The sequence below is a fragment of the Cydia splendana genome, chromosome 19 (assembly GCF_910591565.1).
Source record: "Cydia splendana chromosome 19, ilCydSple1.2, whole genome shotgun sequence".
Taxonomy (NCBI): Eukaryota; Metazoa; Arthropoda; class Insecta; order Lepidoptera; family Tortricidae; genus Cydia; species Cydia splendana.
Window position 1 is genome coordinate 1,613,125 of NC_085978.1, and position 27,420 is coordinate 1,640,544.

The window sequence follows — 27,420 nt, forward strand, 5'->3', positions numbered from 1 at the left end:
GAGTGTACTTTTTGACAAGTCTTTTTAACAAATTTCCATTGGATGGCATTCCTGAGGCATGGAGGAAGAGCTTCCTAGTGCCATTTTATAAAAATAAAGGCGATATAAGGTTGTGTGGGAACTACCGTGCCATCAAACTGCTATCACACAGTTTTAAGATTTGGGAACGAGTTCTGGACCAAAGACTTCGCGAACTAACATCAGTGACAGAAAATCAGTGCGGCTTTGTCACCGGGAAATCAACAACCGACGCAATCCACACCATCCGTATTTTAATGGAAGCCTACAGGGACAACAAGAAAGACTTACACATGGTCTTTATAGACCTGGAAAAAGCGTTCGACCGAATCCCGAGACCTCTGATTTGGCAGGCGTTGCGGTACCAGAGGGTCCCCGAATGTTACATACGCATGATAGTTGACATGTACAGGAACGCCACCACAAAAGTAAGATGTTCAGCGGGAATGGGTGATGAGTTTCACGTAAATGTTGGAGTTCACCAAGGGTCAGCTCTCAGCCCGCTTTTATTTAACCTCGTTATGGACTACCTCACGTCTAATATCCAGAAACCAACACCTTGGAACCTTCTATACGCAGATGATATTGTCCTCATAGATGAAGAGCCAAGAATACTCCAAAGAACGCTGGAAAGCTGGAGGTCAGCCCTAGAAAAAGCGGGATTGAGAATAAGCAGAGAGAAAACTGAATATATGCACTGCAATTTTGCCAATGGACAAGCCCAACACACCCTACACCTGCAAAATACTGCGCTTAAAACTGTGCAAAACTTTAAGTACCTAGGCAGTGTAATAACCAAGGACGGCTACATAGACAACGACGTAGCGCATCGTAAAAGTACGGGCTGGCAAAAGTGGAGGGAGCTTACAGGAGTACTCTGTGACCCGAGGATGCCCATCCGCGTAAAGGGAAAAGTGTACAAAACCGCTGTCAGACCAGCAATGTTATATGGCGCAGAATGCTGGCCTCTCAAGAAGCAACAATCCGACCAACTTCACGTCGCTGAAATGCGAATGCTTAGGTGGTCTGCAGGAGTGACACTCATGGACAAAGTGCCGAACCGTTACATAAGAGGCTCGTTCAAAATAAGACCCATACAGGACAAGCTAACGGAAACACGACTCCGATGGTACGGTCATGTCATGAGAAGACCGGAGGACCACATGACTAGAAAGGTGCTAGAGTGCATGAAAGGACCGAAAAAGAGTGGACGACCCCGACTTACATGGATGTCTGTAGTTAGGAAAGACCTAGAGAATAAGAATATAGATCCAACGACGACCCAGAACAGATATAACTGGAGAAAATTGATTAGGAGAGCCGACCCCAAATAAAAGTGGGATAAGGCCGGAAGAAGAAGAAGAACAAAAACAACAACTTATCCCGCTTGTACACATTCGCACAGACGAGTTCGAACACCTTATCGCTCACGGTGACGTCACCCGGCAACTGCACGCTCCTTAGCCCGATGCGCGGTGGGGCCACGAGAAACACGCCGCCTTGTTTTCGTCCATCTGTGCGGTCACATCTGACAATGTTATAGCCCCGCGGTATTATTTCAGCATCGGTAATAGACTGATTGCATCCTGATTCTGTAATTGCAAACAAATCTGCACTTGAGGACGCCAATCCTAAATAAAAAATTTCCAACTTTGTTCGAAGTCCTCGCACGTTTTGGTAATATACCTCAAATGTTTTATTTTGGGATATATTTAGGGTCTCTGGGTTTTCGAAACCACACCCACTCGCTGAACTCGACGCCAGTGGGCCAAACAGTCGGGTCACACAATTGATCGTAATAACTTTCTGGAACACTTATTATGAAAGATGCATAGTCTCTTTCCGTTTTATGTTTTATTTGCTCCACCTTTACTACACAATCATTTCCACATATTTCTTTGACGTATGTTTCTAGTTTTTCTACCGTTACTCCTTTTTTAACCGCCATACATGCAGATATTTTTTACGTTCTGCACCTTGAATATCTCCCGCGTTCGATTTGGCACCTATTTTTACTTCGTTATTAGGGAACCTACTTCTCCTTTTTTTCCTCTTTGCTTCTTCCCATTCACCTTCATTACTTTCGATATTTTCCATAATTTTCTCGGTATTATTTATACTTGATAAATCTACCAAAGTAGTGTTGCCCGCTGGCTGCTTCTTATCCGCGCGTGAACTATCTTGTTTAGTGGCCCCACTTTGTTGTGATGACGTAATGGGAAGTTTGGTACCTGCCGCTGGTGAGTTGTTTGGGCGCAATTTTTCTGACACCGCGGGTAGATTCTGTGTGGTCACCTTTGCATACGATTGTATTGGTGTTTGTGCACTAGGAGATAAAGTTTGACTTTTTCCTTTAATTTCCATGCCACTAATGCAAGCCTCCAGTTGTTCATTTCTTTTTTTCAATTGTTTTACTTGGTCTTCTAGTTCGCTAACGTTACTTATTTTTTCTTGCGCTACCTTCATTTGCTCGCGTAATTCTTTCAACTCCGATTGATTTTTAATAAACAGATTCTCTAACTGTTTAAATGCTTCCACTTGATTATCCAACCGAATCAAAATCTCGGTCCGGAAGCCACTAAGTGCATCTAATATTTTAGAATCATTTTCATTCAAAGAAACATCCATCTGATGACGATTGCCGCGTATAGTATTAACATTACTCGTAGGAGTGAAGGTCTGGTCCATGATTTTTCCTCTTACCGGTGTATCGTCGCGCTTCGGCCTCGAGCAGGCACATCCTGGGCACAACCACTGGTTCTTGTACTCGTCCGTGAACGTTTCAAACGTCTCCGTCGACAACGCCAAACACTTAAGATGAAACAGTCTTTTACATGCTTCCATTGAACATTCCATATAGGAAATATCATAAATTAGGTCGTCACAGCCACCACATCGCGACGACATTACATTTAAACGCAAGTACTATTTTTATTTAATTTAATAACTCTCATAGAATATAAACACGTCCGCACTTGCGCTTGTACAATACGTCGTTTACGTCGTCGTAGTACGTTGTTTTATACCCTAAATACGTATTATACCCTAAAAACTGTACCGACTCTTTACATAGTTTTAATTTTTTTGGGTTGACCGTTAACCCTGCTTCACCAAGTCTACTCAACACTTCGTCTAGATGTTGCACGTGCGATTCTTTGTCTTTGGAAAAAACACAAATGTCGTCCACAAATGGTATTATATATTTGTACTTTATGTCACCGAATATCATATCGACCACCCTGTTTAATGACTGTGGACTTACGCAGAGCCCGAAAGGAACATATTTATACTGAAATAACCCAAAAGGGCATATAAACGCTGTAACCGGTTTAGATTCGTCGCTTAACGGTATCTGATGAAATGAGCTGTTAAGGTCGATTATTGAAAAATACCTAGCCCCGCCTAAATACTGGAAAACTGATTCGATCGACGGCATTGGATAACTGTCGTATATAATCTTTTTATTTACCGCCCTATAATCGCAGCAAAGTCGTTTGCCGCCGCTGGCTTTGTCGACTAAAAATGCCGGTGACGCATATGGTGAACTCGATTTTTCAATAATACCTTTATCAAGAAGTTGTTTAATATGTGCCTCCATTTCGGCGGCTTTAGGCGGCGACAGGGGGTAGAATCGTGAGCGAACCGGAACATTATCAGTGAGTTTAATCTCATAGTTCAAGATGTTAGTTTTACCTAATTTTTCCGTTACGACTTCCTTGTGTTTTTCTAATAAATCTTCTATTTTTCCTCTAATTTCGTCATCGCTTTGAATGCTATTAAACTGTACTATATCTTGGTTCTCTTCGTTTTTTAACAATGGAATCTTATAATGCGGCATAAAGTCAAATATCACGTAACCGTAAAACGGGTATGGGACTAGTTTTGTTTTGTTAATAAAATCGCATCCTAATATAACGGGTGCAATTAAACTCGGTGCTACTGTAAATTCAAATTTCCAGGTAAACTTATCAATTGAAATCAATACGGTTATAACTTCGGTAGCCGTAAAAACTTGTCGCCTAGCGGTAGTACATTGAATATTGCACCGTGACGTAAACACCTTACGATGACCCTTGAGTTTCTCCGCTAAGTCCTGAGTAATAAATGACCGAAACGCGCCCGTGTCCACTAACGCGGTAAGAACATAGTTACAAATAACTACTTGTAAGCGCGGTTTATTGGTTTTCTTATAACGAATTATTTTGCCACCCTCTTTGATTACTGCGAGAGGAAGCTGACGGTGGATATCGTTGCTTACTCCCTGTTCGCGTTTCCCGCGTAATTTGACTGTGTCTGTAAACGTCTACGACGCTGTTCACAATCACGCCCGAAATGACCATAAGAATTGCATTCATAACAACGTGGACCGCGCTGCGTTGTTTGATTCTGATTTGCAACCGATGTATTTGCGTTAGGCAAACCCGATCCGCCGGCGGTGACCTCTCGCTCGCTCCCATGCGCTAACCGGTTCCCGCGCGAAAACGATGCATTCGACTCCCGCGCCGGTCGACCATAATGCCGATACGTATTACTACCAACATTTACCTGATTCCTTTGATAAAAGGTATGCGAGTTTTGTGAATGTAATTTGTCTCGTAGAAGAGCGCCCTCGACCTCACTACTTATTTGCGCTAATTGCGACATATCCTTTATGTCCATAGGATTGCATTTAATGTAATAATATATTCTTGGAGAAATTCTACTTAATATAGTTTGCATTAACATTTCCTCGGACCAGCCCAGATTTAGCGCCTTCGCCACCGCAACTACTGAGTGTGCAAACTCTAATAATGTTTCGGACTCGTATTGATAACGCAAGCACATTTCATTTTTTAATGTTTCAATATGTATCGGAGATAAAACCTCGTTTAAAATCAGTATTTTAATATCCTGCCAATTATGTAACGCGGCCGCCCGACGGAACCACCAATCCGCTAGAAACCCAGTTGTCCTGGTCATTATCCAGGTCACATACTCTGACTGGGGAACTAGCTCGAGTTGAGTAATTTTATCGACACTGATAATAAATTTAATGAGTTGCTTGGCCACTTTGCCATCACAAATTGGTAACTGCGCGAGCATCTTTTGCAACACTTTTAACTTATTTTTATCTGCTCGATTTTGTTCGCCTACCGCGTTCGCGAGTGACTCGACCTTTTGACCGTCTAGGCCCGTCGATGGAGTATGCGACATTTTCCCTGTTTCAATCGTATTAATTCGTTTCTTTAACTCTGATATTTGATTATTTTGCGACTCGATCTTTTCCTGTAATTGTCTGATAGCCGGATTCAAATTTTCCAAATTCAACGACTTAAAATATTTAAACATGTCCGACACCCGGGTAACGGTTTTTTCACCTTCTGTGTCGGACATTTTGTTACCAATAAGTACTAACTAATGCCAAAACAAGAATATATTAGACCTAATTCGGGGTTTCGCACCTCCACCAATTGTGACAATGTGTAGGGGTGAGAGAAAGGCAAAGGGATGGTACTCACAGCTAGTCCTTTAAATAGTCCAGATTACAGTGCACTGTTCACTCCGTTCACTCGCGTTTCGGGGGCCTTTGGTTTCGGAAGGCACACGCGACACTGAGGGTGCAGAACTTCACCCTTTCGAGTTCTTTTTGAAGAGTCCGGGACGCACACGCGCGATGTGTGTCTAGCTCGGAGGCAGATCGCATTCTGCCGAGCGTTCCCGAATGATCGCCGTGAGTTATGATTTTGGGAAGGGGAGGGTAGTTGGAAACTGCACATTGTCACATTGTTATCGGATCGCCCTAAAATCATGGTATGCTTCAAATTTGGCTTGGCACCGACTTCAAACATATCAGTTAATAACGCATATACTTAAAAACGGATTATATTTTATTTTATCCTTTTTGAAGTCGGTTTTCTTTTTTTTGTAAAAGTTTTTTTTAAACGTGTTTTTCAATAAAAAGAAACCACATCAAGATTGTTTACCTTATTTCTAATGCTAAAAAAAACGAACTATAGGTCTAACAGTTTAAGGAGCTTTTCATGTCAAATTTGATGCGTTTCTTTTCTGATAATGAATAATATTTTGCCTTTTTCTTAAGTCTCATTTTAACCCCTTACGCAAAAAAATGGATATTATCCGTTTAATATATGTGTGTCTCTGGTATTGTAACTCTCTCTAAGTGCGATTTTCTTTAAAGGATTTGTAATACACCAATATGTTTGTATTACCTGTTATAATTTTAAATTTACAGTAATAGACGAATTTACAATATAGTGATTATTATATCAGTTTTAGACTATTACCATTTTTCATCTTCTCTACCCGACTATGAATTGATGTTTATATACAGCAGCAATCATATAGCACACGATTGGCGCGACAGTACGTATATCTCGCGGCGAGATCGACTCCCGTCTTTTTCTATGTTAACAAAAGAGGGACGGGTACTCGTATCTCTCCGCGAGATACTGTCGCGCCAATCATGTGCTAGATAGGGCAGTTTGTTGAGTTCTCGTATTGATATTGCCAATTTATTCTCAAATTCTTAAGCCTAATTAATTCCTACAGACGCAGTCAAACAAGAGGTCCCAGAGAAGACAGTGGACCCCATCAAAAAGCAAGAGGAATTGTTCCAAGCCATGCAAGCGCAGTACGAGGTCGCGCGCGCCACCACGCACACCATGCGGGGCGTAGGGCTCGGGTTCCAGCGCGGACAGTACTAGTGCTAGTGCCTCGGGTGAAGGACTGAATCTAATGTGATGAGCGTTTTAGGATCATAGGGCTGTTCCACGGTGGGAATGAACTGCCAATCTTCCCTCCAATTCTCAAACTAACACAGCAGTGAAACAGGAGGCCCCAGAGACAGCGAACACCATCAAAAAGAATGTTTCAAGCTATGCAAGCGCAGTACGAGGTAGCGCGAGCCACCACACACACGATGCGGGGCGTAGGGCTCGGGTTCCAGCGCGGACAGTACTAGTGCCTCGGTTAAGGGAAGGACTCAATCTAACGCTTGAGGTGAATGGAATGAATGTTTATTCTGGGGGTCATAGATAAATGAATGAGTATTCATAATGATGCAAAATATTGTGGCTCCAAAATTAACCGCTGCGGGTGGCGCTAATCGCTCTGTGTATGACTGTGGTGGCGTACTGGTAAATTTTAGACACATTAGTCATCTGACAGTTCACACTGTCGAATTGTATGAAGATGTGGTGCCATGGACATTCATTCGCATGGTTTTCACGCCATGCGTTGTATTGAACGTGAACCCCACCATGAACTTTGCACATAGCCGATAGGGAACCGTGTGTACATTATGCTGTGGCTAATGAAGCTCACAAATTTGCAACTACAATATTTTGCACTACTTTACGCATCTTCTTTTTGTCTATGATTGTGGTGAGTGAATGTATATTTGAACGCTTTGACTGAAATCGCAGACAATTTTATTAATTGTGCTAATAGACTAGAAATGCAAGCAGTTTTTTTTGCTAATGAAAGTATCTGGTTTTCTAAAACAGCAGGTGAGTTCATTCACTGTGATTTATAATTATAAACTGGAAGCATGAGAAGAATGATAATCTAAAATCTAAGTGTCTTCCCTCTAGTCCCATTTTGAGGTTTGTAATATTATAATCTAAAAATCACCCTCACATACCTAATATGAGTATATTTTTTCCTGGTTGACAATTCAAGAGAGCAACTTGAGTTGAGCCATACAAATATTACCATCATCAGACAGATTTTATATTATAGTGATCTATATTGTATTTAAAATATAATGATTACCTACATTTATAATTATAACATTTGATATGATAACAGATCAGGCTGACAATACAATTTTAAAATATAACCTAATATTTGTTTTCATAGCTATAATAAACTGGTTTGTGTACTGAACAGGCTTCAAACTGCCCAAATTCCTATTCCATTCTAAAATTTGTAAAAATATTGTCTCATTATATGTATATTTTTTAAGAAATAGGTTTTTGTAAATATTACTCAAAATTTTTGAATGTATAATTTTCTTTATCAATACAGATATATATGGCACTAATATTTCTTCTTTGTCTAGACATTACAAAAGTGCACATCAAAGTAAAAGTATGGCAAAGTCTAAAATATGTGAATTTCAGAGGGCTCTGTGGAAGTTGTACAGGTCTGTATGTAAAATTATTGTTTTAATACAATTTGTATAAGTGATACTGATAATAGGCAATTGATTATGATATCTTTTGATCCATACTATTGATCAATTCTAATAAAATGTTATGTATGTTTCGTTAAATACTCGAAATTAATTATCTAAATACCAAGAGCATTTTCTACTTCACACTCAGTTGCCCCTTTCTATCTAGTCTATTACGAAATGGACACAAAAAACATTGACGTATATATCTCAGGACGGGCCTTACGGGCAATAAGAATGGGACCAGTACAGCGGTGTGACATCGCTACAACGCGATTGGTTGATGAGTTCGCCTCACGCATGCGATTGGTTGATGAGATGGCATCACGCGCGCGATTGGTCGCAACTAGTTGCGTTAGGCTGCATGATTGGCTCGAATTCGTGAGTGACACCGCTGAACTAGTATTATTTTTAGTGCCCGTAAGGCCAGTCCTGAGATATAATATGTCAATGCACAAAAATTAATAAGGGAAAGAAATAAAAGTGAGGTGTGTACCGATGTTTTGTTTTATAAGGGTGTGTTAAGTTTGCCCGTGTCACGTGCGTGTCACTCTCACTAAAGGACACACGTATGTCACTTAACCTTTTCGACGCCATGTCAAACACAAAAGCTGTCACGCGGACGCCACGTCACCGAAGTGTCAAAACTGAAATTGAACTTTATGCATATGCACGTAGGTCTATGTTGCTCTGTGGTTTGTGACCGATTAATCAGTCTTTGGCGTTGAACCTGCGGTGCGGATATATCGGTCATTGGCGTCCAAAAGGTTAAATGAAAGCACAATGACTTGGTCATTCCACCAATAGGTACATTTGTATTTGTCATTGGTTGAACCCCGAACGACTGAGTATTGTTGTTTTTCGTCATTCTTTCGAGTTCCATATGTAATATGTGACGTTCCACGGCAAAAGGTACCTTATGGTGGCTGGCGCTTACGTCAAATAGCGCCGCAATAATATTGGAGCGGCGTTAATAATAGCGTAAGCGCCAACCGCCATAAGGTACCTTTACCCGTGGGCCGTCACATAAACCAGATTCTGGTCTATATGTGACCTAGAATAAAAGGCACTTTTTTTTTCTGCCTAAAAAAAGTGAGCTGCCTTTCTAGTTTGATTGGTCCGACTCTATGGTTTGTTATGAACCACGTCTGATAATCTATTGATAATGCTAGTGTAGATACTACCTGCTATTTGTGTGATAAATTATATTCTAGTGAGAAATAATTATTGTGTGGTCACAGATCTTCCTGTAATGCTGATAGTTTTGTAATTCCTAGTAGACATAGGAAACGGTAGTCATAGTCCATGCAATGATTATTATTTTTAATTTATATGTAAGGTAATAAATGTTATTATTAATTTATATTTGGTTTTATTTTACTTCTCACAACATTTAGATTAAAAACTAGGTACCTACTGTTTTATTGTCTCACCAGAATGCATAGCACAAGTGCGACACACGGACATATGACGCGCGAGGAAACCAATATACTTCACCCTCTGGACGAATTAATATACATGAGGTGTAGTATAGTTTGGTCAAGGACTGACTGTCTCATTTCAAACATAGGCAGAGATAATTATACTGTCTTTGTCTTACGCTGGTACTAGCACCCAAAAGAAAGGGATGAGTATAGTTTTTTTGTTCTTATTTACTGACAAATTTGGTTTGCCAGACTATATGAGAAACAAATAACAGGATGTCAAAATTCGTCTTGTAAAGCCTGACAACAGTTTATTTGACCCTCGCCATTTTGCGGATTTTCAATGGTACTAATTTCTTTTACTGGCAACAAGTACTCTTTGACAACTAACGTTGGATGTCATCGAATGTCACCGATGTAACAAACGGAAAATATCTACGAATATATTCAAATATAAACGGTTTTATTACAAAAATGCCAAAAAAAATTCCCAAAGATGCGAAAAAAATTGTAGTGAATGCAATGAAATACTTACAGCTTAAAAAAGACGAAGGATTATATAGCATTCCAATAAACAATGTTTTAAAGTTGGTTGTTGACATGACCGGTATTGACATTTTATAGTGCGGTTTTATTGAACTGGTTAGTTGTTTGATTTAAACTTTAATATTTCATTTAAGGTTTATGTAGATCGACGATAAAAGTCCTATAATCGAATTGGAGACTGAACGTTTTATAATCGAGGTTGGTGGTCCTGAAAGCGACACAACATCTGATGAAAATGAGACTTCGTCAGAGTCAGAAAACAAAGAATATATAAATATTGAATATTTAGAATCAGATTTTGACGAATAGGTAAATTGAAAGAACCGAATTCTCTGTAAGCAATGTTTTGACATTATACGAGTATCAACATGAAGCCAATGCCCACTACCCCGACTATACATGACGTACGCACATTATTGCCATACGTAAGCTGTTTGCAGCGACACTATCTCAGGGTTAAATAAACTGTTGTCAGGCTTTATAAAATCTAAATTTTATTATCTGCCTCTCTATCGCTCTTGCAACTTTGGGCATACAGATTGATACAGACGCAGATTAAGAAATTTCGTTCTTTGCAGTAAGGCCTCTGAAACTCTTGAAGTAATTCGTAAGAATACTAAGGATAACCAACATAAGGAAAATACTACGCAGACACCATAGAGGTACAATAATATAGAGATGAAACGGGGAAGGGGCCAAATGACCGAACGAGATACACTTATAGAACTTTCAGTAGGAGTAGCAGAGAAAGCGGTACTATTGCTGGTCTTTGTCACTGTCTCACTTTTTGTTTGTTCCCCACCATAAATTTAGTATGGGTTATGGTGGGCAACAAATAACCCGACCGAATTACGTAGATTGTTTTTGGTATATTCTCAGGAATGTTAAAACGTGTTTTTAATATTGTCGCATTGCGTATGTTTTGTCCCTCACGGAGGCACGCGCACACCACTTCTATAGGATGCTACTTCTATGGCAGACATGTATTTTATTGTCTATGGACAATAACGAGTTCCTTCCTGTCAGTGTCAGTTGACAAGTAACCGTTATAACGTCGTTACTTTCGTCACATCACTACTTTGACAACAACCATTTTCGTGGGATTCACCGAGAAACAAAATTTATAAAATAATTTCTATCGCTTTTTGTGATAAGAGGGTACATAAACTACTGTGAGAATATTTGCCGACCTCATGTGGATTATTTGCGTTGCGAGAAGCGGCAGGAACCGTGTGATTTCGTATTTATTTTGCTGATTTAAGAAACTTGAGCAGTTTAAGTTCGTTAGTTTATTAGTAATTAAAAAGTTAAAACAATAAGATGGATGAAGAGGATACGAAACAATGTCCCAATTGGTAAGTACAACGCCATTAGAGCGTGTTGTGTAAATTGTCCTATTTATACTAACATGCGCTCTCACCGTTTATTTTTAGCCGATGTAGAGCAATACAGCTGTTGTAACTGCTCCGGTTGTTTATCTTACTGAAAGAATCACCGGAAAGAAATTGAAGACATTCTTGATCGAACATGCAATATACAGGATACTTCATTACTTTTTTAAATAATATTTTGAACTTCACAACAAAACTTTGTTTGATCATTTTTAACTCAATTATACATTAAAAAATATCCCATATAAACTACTAAATGATTGAATATCGTAAGGTTTTATTACTTTTCTCCTTAAGTATTTTTTCGTCTTAATGATACTTAGTATACAAAAATCATGCCTGTTTCGTAAAGGGTAGATAGAGAAACTAGGATTTCTTCTTAATATTATCCTCACAAACTCACAATACATGACATAGTTTCATTCTTTTAATGTAAAATTCTTTATATTATGTCTATAGACCGCGGGCCAGGAGCATATATCGTCAGTCATCGCCTCCCGCTTGATACTTTGTCAGATGATAGTTTAGATGCTGACTGAATTGCAATTATAAAGCTTGTAATCAGGAATAGGTATAGCAAATTGTATTGCCACTTATATCTCTTATCTTTGACCTTGTATGGGCTCATTGAATAATCCATGCAAAGATACTTTGTTTCAAATAGGAAGTAGTGAATGAATTTATTGTTGGTATTGTTTATTGAGAAAGAGAGAAGGCCTGTGTCAAACAATGAGGCACATATAGGCTGGTAATGATAAAGTTTGAGAACAGAAGTAGGTACATTTAAATAAATTTTAAAAGGTACATTTGTTTACCATGTGTGTCCATTCAGATCATACCTACATTCACTAAGAAATCGTATAATCGTAAATAGGCGGGCCTGGCGCAGCTATCCTGTTAAAGAAAACCGACCAAGTGCATTTGAACTCGCGCACGAAGGGTTCTGTACCATTGCGCAAAAACAAAAACACTAAAAACAATTAAATATTTATTTTATTTCGTTTTTAGTATTTCTTGTTATAGCGGCAACAGAAATATATCATCTGTGAAAATTTCAACTGTCTAGCTATCACGGTTCTTGAGTTACAGCCTGGTGACAGACAGATGGACGGACAGACGGACAGCGGAGTCTTAGTAATAGGGTCCCGTTTTTACCTTTTGGGTATGGAACCCTAAAAAGCAAACATATGCACACAAATCCCCTGGAGGGCCACCGAACGCGCCGCTGGAGGCTCGCCACTGCGGCCGTACAGCGAGCAGCCACTTTTGCTGCTGCTTGTACACTAAGAACTATTTAGCCTCATGCATGATTTTTTTTTAATTTTTTTAATCATTATTTATATCGTTTGAACACCGGAAAGAATAAAAATACATTTATAAACCTTCCCATAATATTATTAAAAAATATTTAAAAATTTGAAAAATTTTGACCAGTTGAAGCGCTCATAAGTTATTGGCGCGAATTCGACAGAACTGATGACGTCACTCGGTGTGAACGCAACCTGACGTTTGCTACTTAGTGGCGAGTCAGGTCATAATGCCATCTCTTTCACTCTTGGTTGATCTTAACAATTTGTTGAAACGAGTGACGTCACGTGACGTTTCGACTAATGGCGTTGCGTTTCGCTCACTAGCTTTTCGCGGGAAAATTTTTGTACTTTACAATTTATTATTTTAAGCAATTAAATGATAATTTAATAACGGAAATGCATTTGCAACATAATATAACGGCAACAAACATCCGAATAAAAAATATTTCGTTCAAATATAAACTTCGTGCATGAGGCTAATTGTATGGCATGTTACAGCAAGCGCGAGATCCCCTCAATCAACTTCACGACGCACTCTGTGCACTGTGCACGCAACCTCCGCAACTGCCCCGTCTGCAAAGAGCCGGTGCCCGTGGCACAACTGCAGGAGCATCACGACGCGTTGCACAAAGAAGGTAGGAAGAGGTACACTGTACAGTCAGCTGCAGAGAGAGGTGATCCCGCTGCAAACAAATTTCTATGCAGGGGGGGTCACCTGTCTCTGAGCTGACGATAGGTCGTAACTAAATAAAGGCCATAGTCAAGACCTAAGCTAAAGGTTAAGACGCAAAACCCTAACCCCAGGGCCACAGAACGTCCGCACTGAGCATGCACGCTCGACGCTGTCGCCGACGGCCATACATTGGTGAAAACCGTTAAAACAAAAGATCTGGGAGACCGAGCTTTGCTCGGAAAACAAAAACTCAAAAATGCGCGTTTTCCCAGAGATAAGACCGATCGATCGATTAGATCGATTTGTCGCCCCCGGAAACCCCCATATAGCAAATTTCATCGAAATCGTTAGAGCCGTTCCCGAGATTCCCGAAATATATATAATATAAATAAATAAATATACAAGAATTGCTCGTTTAATGGTATAAGACATACAATATGTATATTTGTGCATAGCGTGCATGCTCGAAGCATAAATCGTGTGGCCGAGGCGTAATAGGTATTTGAAAACTTTAAATTTGCATTAAGAGGGCTTTTTTGACCCTCGTGAGGTTAAGTTCGACTTCCTCTCCCCTAAATGTCTCACTCATATTTGGAGCTTTCAGTAATTATAAGTTTGCTAGTCAATAAAATGTGAAAGGTTTTAAATGTAGAACCTAATTTTGATTGTCATTTAAATGTTTCATTTCTGAACAGTGCCATGTAAGAAATGTGGCGAAAGTGTCTGCGGGACGGACCTCGAGGACCACATCAGGGATTCCTGTGCACAGACCATCAAGCCATGCAGGTCAGACTGTTACACTCTTTCTCATTTTTATAAGTTGGGTACAGATCTAGTGCATAATTGTTTTCTATGGTATTTTCTCGGAAACGTTCGTATTTGTCATGCTACTTCAGTCAACCTCAGTACATTTACATTACCGAGACTGACTGAAATAGCAAGACACGTTCGTAAGTTTCCGTGAAAAAACGATGGAAAATAATTATGCACTATGTAGTGCATAATTATTGCTGTAGATTAGACGTAGACGATACTGTAATCACGCGTTAGATTCTAGCAAGATCAAGTATTTCTTATTTAACTGCTCTTAACACATTCACTGCCAAGAACATACTGTATGTGTGTTCATTTTGTACTGTAAACGGGGCGCCCGGCACCGAAAGTATTAAAAGACATTCCAACTTATAAACTCTAAATCATAAGTAGATTCCAAAAAATGTTGCCACTGCAATAATTTATTTATAAAATAGTAAATTCCTTTATATAAATAAATACGCTAAGATAATTTATTTATTGGTAATTTTACGCCTACGATTTAAAAAAGTACTTTTATTTACTTATTTTCACATAAATACAAGACGCGCTAGTAAAAAGTGGCAACATTGTCTTACTTTTTTGGAATCTAATTATGATTTAGAGTATAGGTATTGTGACTCGCTCATTATCAACCTGCCTTACAAGTATTCTGTGTCCAGATATTGCGAGTTAGAACTCCCCCGCCACGCTCTACCCCCACACGAGTCATACTGCGGGGCGCGCAGCGAGCAATGCCCCGAGTGCAAGGAATACGTCATGATCAAGTACCGCCAACTGCATTTGGACTCCAACCACGGCTTCATCCGGCTCTCTGACGGTAGCTATAACAAGTGTTTCCCCAGATATTGCGAGCTAGAACTCCCACGCCACGCTCTACCCCCACACGAGTCATACTGCGGGGCGCGCAGCGAGCAATGCCCCGAGTGCAAGGAATACGTCATGATCAAGTACCGCCAACTGCATTTGGACTCCAACCACGGCTTCATCCGGCTCTCTGACGGTAGCTATAACAAGTGTTTCCCCAGATATTGCGAGCTAGAACTCCCACGCCACGCTCTACCCCCGCACGAGTCGTACTGCGGGGCGCGCAGCAAGCAATGCCCCGAGTGCAAGGAATACGTCATGATCAAGTACCGCCAACTGCATTTGGACTCCAACCACGGCTTCATCCGGCTCTCTGACGGTAGCTATAACAAGTGTTTCCCCAGATATTGCGAGCTAGAACTCCCACGCCACGCTCTACCCCCACACGAGTCGTACTGCGGGGCGCGCAGCGAGCAATGCCCCGAGTGCAAGGAATACGTCATGATCAAGTACCGCCAACTGCATTTGGACTCCAACCAAGGCTTCATCCGGCTCTCTGACGGTAGCTATAACAAGTGTTTCCCCAGATATTGCGAGCTAGAACTCCCACGCCACGCTCTACCCCCACACGAGTCGTACTGCGGGGCGCGCAGCGAGCAATGCCCCGAGTGCAAGGAATACGTCATGATCAAGTACCGCCAACTGCATTTGGACTCCAACCACGGCTTCATCCGGCTCTCTGACGGTAGCTATAACAAGTGTTTCCCCAGATATTGCGAGCTAGAACTCCCACGCCACGCTCTACCCCCGCACGAGTCGTACTGCGGGGCGCGCAGCGAGCAATGCCCCGAGTGCAAGGAATACGTCATGATCAAGTACCGCCAGCTGCATTTGGACTCCAACCACGGCTTCATTCGGCTCTCTGACGGTAGCTATAACAAGTGTTTCCCCAGATATTGCGAGCTAGAACTCCCACGCCACGCTCTACCCCCGCACGAGTCGTACTGCGGGGCGCGCAGCGAGCAATGCCCCGAGTGCAAGGAATACGTCATGATCAAGTACCGCCAACTGCATTTGGACTCCAACCACGGCTTCATCCGGCTCTCTGACGGTAGCTATAACAAGTGTTTCCAGATATTGCGAGCTAGAACTCCCACGCCACGCTCTACCGCCACTCGAGACGTACTGTGGGGCGCGCAGCGAGCAATGCCCCGAGTGCAAGGAATACGTCAAAATGAAAGCACGACAAATACGAACGTTTCCGAGAAAATACGATGGAAAACAATTATGCACTACATCTGTAACTAGAGCCGCTTCCGATTTTTAGAATTATATTTTAAGTGTCAGGGATACCTTTACATTATATTAACTTACGTGTCAAGGGCCTTGGGGACCAGATTTTTATAAAAAACAGTATTAATTTTTCAATTTATTTATATATGGTTCATTTCAGATCCTGTGCCAATTGAAATCAAAGCAAAATCAAAACCCATCACCAACGGCATCGCCAACCCGTCCACCAGCCGCCAGAACGAACCCAACAGAGCCAGACCTCAAACTGAGATACCTCAGACCACTAGATCTGACCTTAAAACTAAACCTCAAACTGAGATACGATTTCCAGGGTCAAGCCAGGACAATAGAGGTGTTGTGAATGGAGTTAATGGAGGTAGAAATATAGAACAGAGAGCTAGCGATAGTTCTAGAAATGAAAGAGCTGTAGATAGGGTATCTAATGTGGGAACAAGTGGGGACAGGAGTGGGAGGGTGACGGTGAAGAGGACCAACGATCAACCGCAGATTAACACGAGTGTGGAGCCGAGAGAAAAAGTTCATAAGGAGTTGTGAGTAATAATTACTTTTTACCTATATTTAATTAAATTTACACAAGTATAAAATAATGAATATTATACGATTTATATAATACCTTTAAATGAGCAATTGTTGTATATTTATATATATATTTCGGGGATCTCGGAAACGGCTCTAACGGTTTCGATGAAATTTGGTGTATGGGGGTTTTCGGAGCCGAAAAATCGATCTAGCTAGTCTTATCTGTGGGAAAACGGCATTTTAGAGTTTTTATACGTTTTCCGAGCAAAGCTCGGTCTTCCATATATTATTTATTGATGTGATATTCAAAAATAAAAATGATCGCAGAGAGAATGTATCCATATTCCATATGTTTCTTATCATAATGCAATTAGCGATTTTTATCCAATTTAAAGAAATACTGATGCCATCATCATCATGGACTCTAGATGTTTATCGGACATCAGGTACTTGTAAAACTGCAACTTAGACTTTGTGGCTTCTGAATAACAACATCTCTCTTTGGATTAAAATAAACCGCGTAGTAATCGAAATCACCTTATTTCGCATTAAGATTTTTATCTGACTACATCAATGTGTTTAGATCCATTGTACATTGTGTTTCCTCGCACAGAGCAACTCGCGGCGCCGTCAAGAAGCGGCCGGCGCCGCAGCCCCCGGCGGCGCCGGCACGTGACCTCCCTTATTGGAGCGCTCAAAAGCGAGCTCAAGACGAAGAGCAAAAACGACAGGAACAAAATGCTTACAACCTTTCTGTCGGTAAGTCTAAACTCTTGGTACATCAGCAGCAGAAGTTGCTAAGCGGGCCAGGTGTTCAAAATTATCTTGACGCGACTTTATTGTTAACAGAATAAGAGCGTGTCAAGGTAATTTTGAATACCGCGCCCGCTTAGCAACTTGCTGCGCCCTGTATGATCAGGTTCTAACAGTGCCGTAAAGCAGCGACTCGTTCCGTGGCCTCCCTTATTGGAGCGCTCTAAAACGAACTGAAATTATGTTCATACGTGTTCCTCATCTTTTTGGTGATGCCCTGATTTAAAGAACCATCCAGCTTTTTTTTGCAATTACGTTCTGCTTTATTAACCATAAATCACAATAAAAAACCCCAACATTTTGGTTCATAACTTTTCAGTATTTCAGTACAGAACTAACACATTTTTAGGGTTCCGTACCCAAAGGATAAAAATGGGACCCTATTACTAAGACTCCGCTGTCCGTCCGTCTGTCTGTCTGTCAACAGGCTGTATCTCATGAACCGTGATAGCTAGGCGGTTGAACAGTTGATGTATATATGTTGCCGCTATAATAACAAATACTAAAACCAGAATATAATAAATATTGAAGTAGTGCTCTCACAAACGTGATTTTTTTGCCGTTTTTTGCATAATGGTACGGAACCCTTCGTGCGCGAGTCCGACTCGCACTTGACCGGTTTTTTATCTTCTAGGCCTCCCACCCGTCCTCTCACCAGCAGCCAAACTCGACAAGCTCCGCAAAATGGACGCCCTCCACAACCGAGAGCTGGAAGAGGACTACAGTCACAAGCTGCGAGGCCGAGTATGGCAACCCACAGAGCCTGAAGGGCATAGACTAGGCGGAGAGACAGACGGGCAGATCGACGATCTAAGCCACCTGCGGCCTATGACCGCGCAGCAATTCATGGACAGGTTAGTACACAAACTATCAAGTATGGAGATTTATATCCCTATAGTGTTAAGAATATGACAAGCTTCGTAAAATGGACGCTCTCCACAACCGAGAGCTGGAAGAGGACTACAGTCACAAGCTGCGAGGTCGAGTATGGCAACCCACAGAGCCTGAAGGACATAGACTAGGCGGAGAGACAGACGGGCAGATCGACGATCTAAGCCACCTGCGGCCTATGACCGCGCAGCAATTCATGGACAGGTTAGTACTCAAACTATGAAGTATGGCGACCTATATCCCTATAGTGTTAAGAATTTGACAAGCTTCGTAAAATGGACGCTCTCCACAACCGAGAGCTGGAAGAGGACTACAGTCACAAGCTGCGAGGTCGAGTATGGCAACCCACAGAGCCTGAAGGACATAGACTAGGCGGAGAGACAGACGGGCAGATCGACGATCTAAGCCACCTGCGGCCTATGACCGCGCAGCAATTCATGGACAGGTTAGTACACAAACTATCAAGTATGGAGATTTATATCCCTATAGTGTTAAGAATATGCAATTCATGGACAGGTTAGTACACAAACTATCAAGTATGGAGATTTATATCCCTATAGTGTTAAGAATATGCAATTCATGGACAGGTTAGTACACAAACTATCAAGTATGGAGATTTATATCCCTATAGTGTTAAGAATATGACGAGCTTCGTAAAATGGACGCTCTCCACAACCGAGAGCTGGAAGAGGACTACAGTCACAAGCTGCGAGGTCGAGTATGGCAACCCACAGAGCCTGAAGGACATAGACTAGGCGGAGAGACAGACGGGCAGATCGACGATCTAAGCCACCTGCGGCATATGACCGCGCAGCAATTCATGGACAGGTTAGTACACAAACTATCAAGTATGGAGATTTATATCCCTATAGTGTTAAGAATTTGACAAGCTTCGTAAAATGGACGCTCTCCACAACCGAGAGCTGGAAGAGGACTACAGTCACAAGCTGCGAGGTCGAGTATGGCAACCCACAGAGCCTGAAGGACATAGACTATGGTAGAAGAGCCGGCCGCAAAATTTCTAACCGACTTGATACCACGATGAAATGCACAATGGTTTCCCAGAAAAGTTATGCTAAGTCCGAATTCGATAGTCTGCCACGGCGGAACTTGCCGAAAGTACGAAAAAGAAGGCCACTTCCGGTGCGAAAAAAGGGGCTGATTTAACCCATCTGATACCGAGATAGTAGTTATGGCAGCAGTTAGAAATTTACATGTAGACACAGAAAAGCGAAGTCTGCCACTATTTTTTTTGCCGGAAGTGCTTGGCAGACGCTCTCAAAGGTGACCATCGGGACCCCTAAATTAACCCATCTGATACCACCATGAAACCAATGCCAGTCGGTAGGTATGAACTCTCATGTCAGGAATATATAAGTCTGCCAAGGCTTTTCCTGCCGAAACACCATGGCAGACGAGATTATGTAAGCAAGGTCGCCATCGGTTACCCTACACTAACCCATCTGATACCACCATGAAACCAATTCCATTCGGTAGGTATGAACCCCCATTTTAGGAATATATAAGTCTGCCAAGGTTTTTCCTGCCGAAACACCTTGGCAGACGAGATTATAAGCAAGATGACCATCGGTTACCGTACACTAACCCATCTGATACCGCCATGAAACCAATTCCAGTCGGTAGGTATGAACCCTCATTTCATGAATATATAAGTCTGCCAAGGCTTTTCCTGCCGAAACACCTTGGCAGACGAGATTATGTTAGCAAGGTGTACATCAGTTACCCTACATTAACCCATCTGATACCTCCATGAAACCAATTCCAGTCGGTAGGTATGAACCCTCATTTCGGAAATTTTTAAGTCTGCCAAGGCCTTTCCTGCCGAAACTCCTTGACAGACGAGATTATGTAAGCAACATCCGCATCCGTGGGACCGGTATACGTGATTACTGTAGGCTTATTTATTACTTTATGCTTTTACATATTTGTATATTATTATGTTATTAATGAAATATATTTATAATTTATTAAACCTATACCTAATACATTGGGAATTCATTACCTGCTTACGGCAGTAGTAGGGAGTAGTGGGTGAGTTCTGGCTCACTTAGCCAGGCCAACAGTCCCTCCCCCTTTTTTTCCCTTGTTGAGGCCCTGCAACCTTACCTTGAACCCAACCTAATGTCATTGTAGCTCGAATCTAACCTAATCTATTTTTATTGCTTTTAGAAAATATTCTAATAACAATTATCTACTTTTGCAAAGTTAAATGTTGAATTCTTTATTTCGCAAAATGGAATTTTAATGTGACTATAATGTATGTGCAATCTACTTAGAAACTGGGTTTAGAAATATAAAAACACACATTTTATATAGGATAATAAGTTTATTCAAGTAATATTCTGAACATATGAGATATAGTAACATTATTACTTATTCTGTGTACAGTGGAGAAAACATGCAAGTTGACATTTTTCGTTTTAAAATAAAGATAAACTAAACAGTATTTGCCACAAACCGATGTAAAAAAAACTTTGCAGTTGTTGATTACAATACCATATCTTAAGGCCCCAGTACACAATGGGCCATCGCCGGCCATTCCAAGGGACGCATTTATGCGTTAGAGGGAGCAAATGATATTGCTATCTCATTCTACCGCATGGCTGCGTCCCTTGGAGTGGCCGGCAATGGCCCATTGTGTACTGGGGCCTTTACAATTTCTCTCCATGAACATTTTATGATACCCAACCAACCTTCCGGTTTTCGCCCGAATGAATTAAAATATTCACCAACACCATTGACATCAATATAAATGGCTATCCGATGTCAGCCAGGTTTAAAATCCGGATCTAAATTGATAATAAGCAATTTAAACAGGTGAACAGGTAGCTGAACAAACATTGGCATTTTGTTGGCTGCAAATACATTCGATTCCACGCCTATATTCATTTTACTCATATAGTGTTACACAGAACTCATTTGCTGTCAAGAATTACCGACAATTGTCGTGTTTCTTGTGACAATTGTCATTAGCTTCGCAAAATAAGTACTTAGTATTTGGCGATATAATGGAGTTTTTATTTTATTAACATGTTGGTGGCAAACAAGCACACCGCCCGTCTGATGGTAAGCGGTTACCGTAGCCTATGGAGGCCTGTAACGTCAGTACCAACTGTGATGTCGACAAGTGTCGCACCTGCCACCGTAGTGAAATAGAGGCCAGGCCCCAATTTCACATCGGTGACAGGTGCGACGAATTGTAAAATCACTATCGCTGACGTCACAGGCATCCATGGGCTACGATTACCACTTACCATCGGGCGGGCCGTATTCCTGTTTGCCACCATCATTGTATTATTTAAAAAAAACTTTATTATATCGGAAAAAACAGATATTTCTCCTGTGAAGTTTCTGACAATTGTCAAAGATCTAGAAGAATTGTAGGTAATTCTTGACAGGTAATGAGTTATATGTCGGAATTTCGTGACAATTGCAGTGTTTCTGTGACAATTGTCATAAACTTAGCAAGAGAAATATCTGTTTTTTTCCGATATCATAAAGTTAAAGTTAAAGTGCGGGAATGACGAACAAAGCAAAATCCTATACAAAAAGTGTGTTAAGCGAGCCCGAAGGGCGAGCTTCAGGCCGGGAGGCCGAAGGCCGACCCCGGCGGAGGGCCGAAGGCCCGGAGCCTCCACCCCGACTCCCAAAACGCGAGGCCGAAGGCCGAGCTGCGTGAATGCAGTTCCCCCAAGCGTTCTACAAAGTCAACTGTCTTGATAAGCGAAGCCGGCGGGCCGAAGGCCCGACGGCGAAGCGTCGAGGCTCGCGAAGGCCGAAGGCCGAGCTCCGCGTAGGGCCGAAGGCCCGAAGCGTCACACGAGAGGGGGAAGTTGGCCTACGGCCTTCGGCCTTCGGCCCGCCGTTTCGCTTGTCTAAGACACTTTTCCTATTGGGTCGTGTTTAAGGTCCAACTTCCCGCTTAACCCCCGAAGCAAAACCAACCCTCCCAACTGTTTTAATAAGCGAAGCGGCGGGCCGAAGGCCTTACGCTGAGCTTCGAAACCCAGCGAAGGATGAAGGCCGAGCTCCGCGTAGGGCCGAAGGCCCGGAGCGTCCCTTACGAGTTCCCAAGCACGCGAGGCCAGGCCGAGCTGCGGGAATGTAGTGCTTTCACGCGGATCTTTTCGTCCTAGCAAAAGTACAACTTTATTTATTTTTCCCTTTGGAAAACAAACTACTACTACTACTACTACAACAAAAACAACAGCACAAACAACAATACATCAATAACAGCACCAACAACAAACTACAAGAAGACCGCGGGGCCCTCGGGCCCCGCGCACAGGGCAAAATCTAGTCATACTATTTATTACCTCAGGAGCTACTAACACATACAGGTTGCTCCAAAGTAAAAAAATCGTAATTTGTTATGATACTTTGTATACTGGTTCTAAATACCATTGACGTGTAAAATTGTATTGATTTTATGAATAAATTATTGAATATTGAATATAAATACCCTAATGCATGGACACCCTGTATATCAACTTGAAAGAAAATGTTCAATATTTCTTTATAGTGCGACTCCTTAGCTCGATTTAGTATGGAGGTAGAGTCTGGCTAATAAAAGATGAACCTGCAAAAATGCGGTCCTGGTCTGACCCATCCTAAATCCTGTCCCATCCGGCAGAAAGCACGAAACTTGGCATGCAAACTTCAATCTTCAACATTTATTCAGCAAATAGGCCGCAAGGGCACTATTACACGTCAACATTGAATTTACATAAAAGCAAAAATAATATAACAATACATCAACAATTTTATAAAATACAACTAACTGTGTTAGATTGTCGTGGACTTTAGAATTTGGAGGATTACGGAGAATCCGGGAACTGGAGCCGATACTGCGGTGCGGATCTAAACAAAATTTTTACTCGCAGGTGACTTACCAGTTTGTCCGTCGTCCTTGTCCACGATATCCAAAAGCGGTTTAGTAATTGTAGCGGGCGGAGCGGAGCTGAGCGATATTTATATATTAACTTGTAAAAATATTAATCTTATTATTATAAGATTGCTATTGCACGAAGAAATCCGTACTCGATGCGGCGATTTTTAATATTGAAGTCTGTTGTCAGTAAGTCAGTATGTCAACGTCATGTCTAGGTGGCTAGCAGTCACCGTAGAGTTTTTGATTTAAAATAGGTCGAAAGGGAATTTGGCGCAGTAGCGCCACCATGCTCCCGGCCTTGAAATGCGGAGAATTTCTAAAATAAAATGATATGATGCGGTAAATGAATTTATATATATATAAGGAAGAGGAAGGAACAGATTATTGCGAAGGCAGCGGATAAAGTTTTACAATAGGGCGTTTAAATAGCCCACCAGCGGTTTTAACAGTAGCGACCCGAACTACACCATCTAGTCCAGGATGTGTGGCAGTAATAATGCCAAGCGGCCAATGTAAGGGCGGTATGTCATCATCACCCATCAGAACCACAGTGCCTTGGACAACCGGACGGTCTGGAGTGCACCACTTGTTCCGAACTTGCAGTGTGTGCAAATACTCCAAACGCCATTTTTTCCAATAGGAATGCACAATCGATTCCAGCAATCTTTTCCGATTGTTGAGGTTACGACACTCGGTAGACAGGTCAGTCGCGGGTAAGTATTGGAGCGGTGTAGACATCAAAAAATGAGCGGGAGTTAATACTTCGGGATGCGGATCCGAAGATAAAACACTGAGCGGACGAGTGTTAAGTATACATTCGATTTGAACGAGCACGGTTGACAGTTCTTCGTATGTCAGAATCTGTGATCCAATGACACGGTACAAATGCGTTTTTACACTCTTAATATTTGATTCCCATATGCCACCGAAATGAGGCGCACGAGGGGGAATCATTTTCCATTCAATGCGGTGATTACTACATTCGCGGTTAAGTTTACATTTGAAATCAGACGTGCGGAAAAGATTATACATCTCATCCAGTTGAGATTTGGCACCGACGAAATTTGTTCCGTTGTCTGAGTAAAGACAAGAGACGGGACCACGTCGAGATATGAATCGTTTGAACGCTGCTAGGAAGGCGTCAGACGTTAAATCAGAGACTAGCTCGATATGCACTGCCTTCGTAACTAGGCACACAAACAAGCATATGTACGCCTTTTGTGCGTGTTGACCACGACGGCGACAAAGCGTGATGCGAAGAGGGCCAGCATAATCAACCCCAGTGTGCACAAAGGCTTTGGCTTCTTGTATGCGACAAGATGGGAGGTCAGCCATCTTCGGTACAGGATGTGTTGGCTTGACCCGGAAACATGAGTTACATTTATGTACTCTGTTTCTAATAACTGTGCGTCCATCTAATATCCAAAAACGCTGGCGAATGATTGCCATTAATGGACTTGTGCCTGTGTGACAATTGACAGCATGGAAGTGGTCAATGATTAAGTTCACCATGTGATCGCGTTTGGGTAGCACAACTGGATGCTTTACTTCAAACGGCAAATCAGCATTCGAGAGACGACCTCCAATCCGCAAAACATTTTTGTCGTCAATAAATGCAGACAACTTTACAAGTTTGCGCGATGGTAAAAGGTTCTTTTTAATTTGAGCTATATCTTCACTAAAGTGAACTCTCTGTATAGCGAGTATTAAAGCGGTTTCAGCGGTCTCAAGATTTTTAATTGTTTCAGTTGGGTTTAATTTCTTCATAAACCGAAGTATATATACAACGATTTGTAGCAATTTGTTCCAAGAAGAAATGCGCTGCGCCAAATCATATAGTACAGGCGACTCTTGCTGCACTATAGTGGTTAATGCAACAGTTTTGTGCTCTGGCAATTGATCGATTGCTGAGCATTGAAATGGCTTAATAGGCCATTTGTTCGGCGCCTCCTTCAGCCATGAAGGCCCATTCCACCACAATGTATGCGAAATTAACTGCGATGGTGTCAACCCACGAGATAAGCAGTCACTTGGGTTTTCAACTCCAGCAATATGGTAGAAGTTTTCTGGTGACACATTTTCTTGACATTGCGCAACACGATTGCTGACAAATATCGACCATCGATGAGGCGATGATTTTATCCAGTTGAGAGCAATCGTAGAATCAGAGAAAGCAAAAATTTCTTTAATTGCGATACGAGTAAGGTATGTGTTCTGTACGATTTTGATCAATTTACTCATCAGTACAGCAGCACATAGCTCCAAACGAGCAAGCGTCGTAATTTTAGCGGGAGAGACCTTAGATTTAGAGCATAGTAACCTCACAGTTGAGTTACCAGCTGAATCTGTCACATGCAAGTAGATGACACAGCCATATCCGTTAAGACTGGCATCACTAAATCCAATTATTCGACAATCACTAGAGTCAGCGAAAACGCCAACATGGCGCGGAATCTTTAATGTTGATAACAGTGGAAATTCTTGTACCAACATAGAGTAACACTTAATTATGTGTTCTGGGGCAGTTGCATCCCAATCAACTTTACTGAGCCAAAGTTCTTTGATAAGCAACTTTGCGTACAATACGACAGGTGCTACCAAACCAAGCACATCAAACAAGCGAGCTACGGTAGAGAGTATAATTCGCTTGGTACACTTCCCTCCAGCGGGCGGGGACGTAGTCAAGAAGAAAGTATCATTGGAGGGTTCCCAAGATAATCCCAGTACCTTAGCGACGCTCTGTTTGTCATTAAATTCGACACAAGTGCGGTGTGAGTCAGGAAGACTTTCCAAAAGCGCGGGCGAGTTGCTGGACCACTTGACTAAGTCAAATGCGCCAGCTTTGAACAAATATATTAGCTCCTGCGACAAGCGCATAGCGGTTTCATCATTAATACACGAATGTACTAGATCATCCATGTACAATTGGGAACTAGCGACAGTTGCAGCTTCAGGGAACTGATGCTTATCATCCAAGCAAAGCTGCTTGACAGTGCGCATAGCCATAAATGGACTTGACTTGAGCCCAAATGGAACACGCGTAAACTGAAAGGTGCGAATTTGCTCATTTTCATTGAAGCGAAATAAAATTTTAACGTATTTATAATCGTGAGGCGGCAAACATATTTGCATATACATTTGACGAATATCTGACGTCATTGCCACTGGAAACAGGCGAAAATTCAAAAGCAGAGTAAACAAATCTGCTTGAAGATTTGGACCAGTATGTAAAATGTCGTTAAGCGAGTGACCAGAATGACTTTTGGCACTAGCATCCAGAACAATTCTAACACGTGACGTTGCTTTGTCAGGTCGAATTACAGCGTGGTGGGGGATGTAGTAGCCGTCATCTGTGACGTCAGATTCAGGAACCTCGACGAGATAATTATTTTTCATATAATCGTCGATAACTTTGTTGTAGTCTTCACGCAGTGAAGGTATTTGCTTAAATTTCCTTTCTAGGAAAAGCAAGCGGCGATGAGCCACAGCTCGGGAGTTTCCTAGCTCAGAAGAATCTTTGCAGAAGGGTAAGGCGACTGTGTAACGACCGTCATCTTGGCGGGAAACGGACTTTACGTACAAGCTTTCACACTCCGTCTCCTCCGGACTGAGGAAGCGTTTGTATGGGATCTCTTCCAATTCCCAAAATTTATTTAAGCTCGACTCAAGGTCATTGCGAATCAAACCGGCGAAAGAATTATAAATATGGTCATCCTTCTGAAGATTGTCACCCTTCTGAGGATAGTCACCCATAAATACATAACCGAATGTGGTTTGCACTGCGGGGGGTGCGCACGAGCCAGACTCTATCAT

General features: G+C 41.8%; 3 protein-coding genes across 5 annotated transcripts in view; 2 read left to right on the plus strand and 1 right to left on the minus strand.

Moving 5' to 3' along the window:
• Nucleotides 1–9,557, plus strand: part of LOC134799888 (arginine/serine-rich coiled-coil protein 2-like) — a 43,173-nt gene extending 33,616 nt beyond the window's left edge. For all 3 annotated transcript variants that reach the window (XM_063772311.1, XM_063772312.1, XM_063772313.1), the window contains exon 12: nt 6,568–9,557. In XM_063772311.1, the coding sequence (XP_063628381.1) occupies nt 6,568–6,722 (155 nt within the window). In that variant the 3' untranslated portion in view covers nt 6,723–9,557. The remainder of the gene's footprint in view (nt 1–6,567) is intronic.
• Nucleotides 9,558–11,219: 1,662 nt separating this feature from the next.
• On the plus strand, nt 11,220–18,826 carry LOC134800351 (uncharacterized). Its single transcript, XM_063772850.1, has 8 exons — nt 11,220–11,519; nt 13,364–13,500; nt 14,234–14,324; nt 15,014–16,269; nt 16,612–17,002; nt 17,605–17,750; nt 18,439–18,658; nt 18,703–18,826. Exons 1-8 carry the CDS (start codon nt 11,485–11,487, stop codon nt 18,824–18,826), a joined length of 2,400 nt encoding a protein of 799 aa, XP_063628920.1. The 5' UTR covers nt 11,220–11,484.
• Nucleotides 18,827–26,762: 7,936 nt separating this feature from the next.
• On the minus strand, nt 26,763–27,420 carry LOC134800352 (uncharacterized). Its single transcript, XM_063772851.1, has 2 exons — nt 26,929–27,420; nt 26,763–26,771 (listed from the first exon to the last, which is right to left on the minus strand). Exons 1-2 carry the CDS (start codon nt 27,418–27,420, stop codon nt 26,763–26,765), a joined length of 501 nt encoding a protein of 166 aa, XP_063628921.1.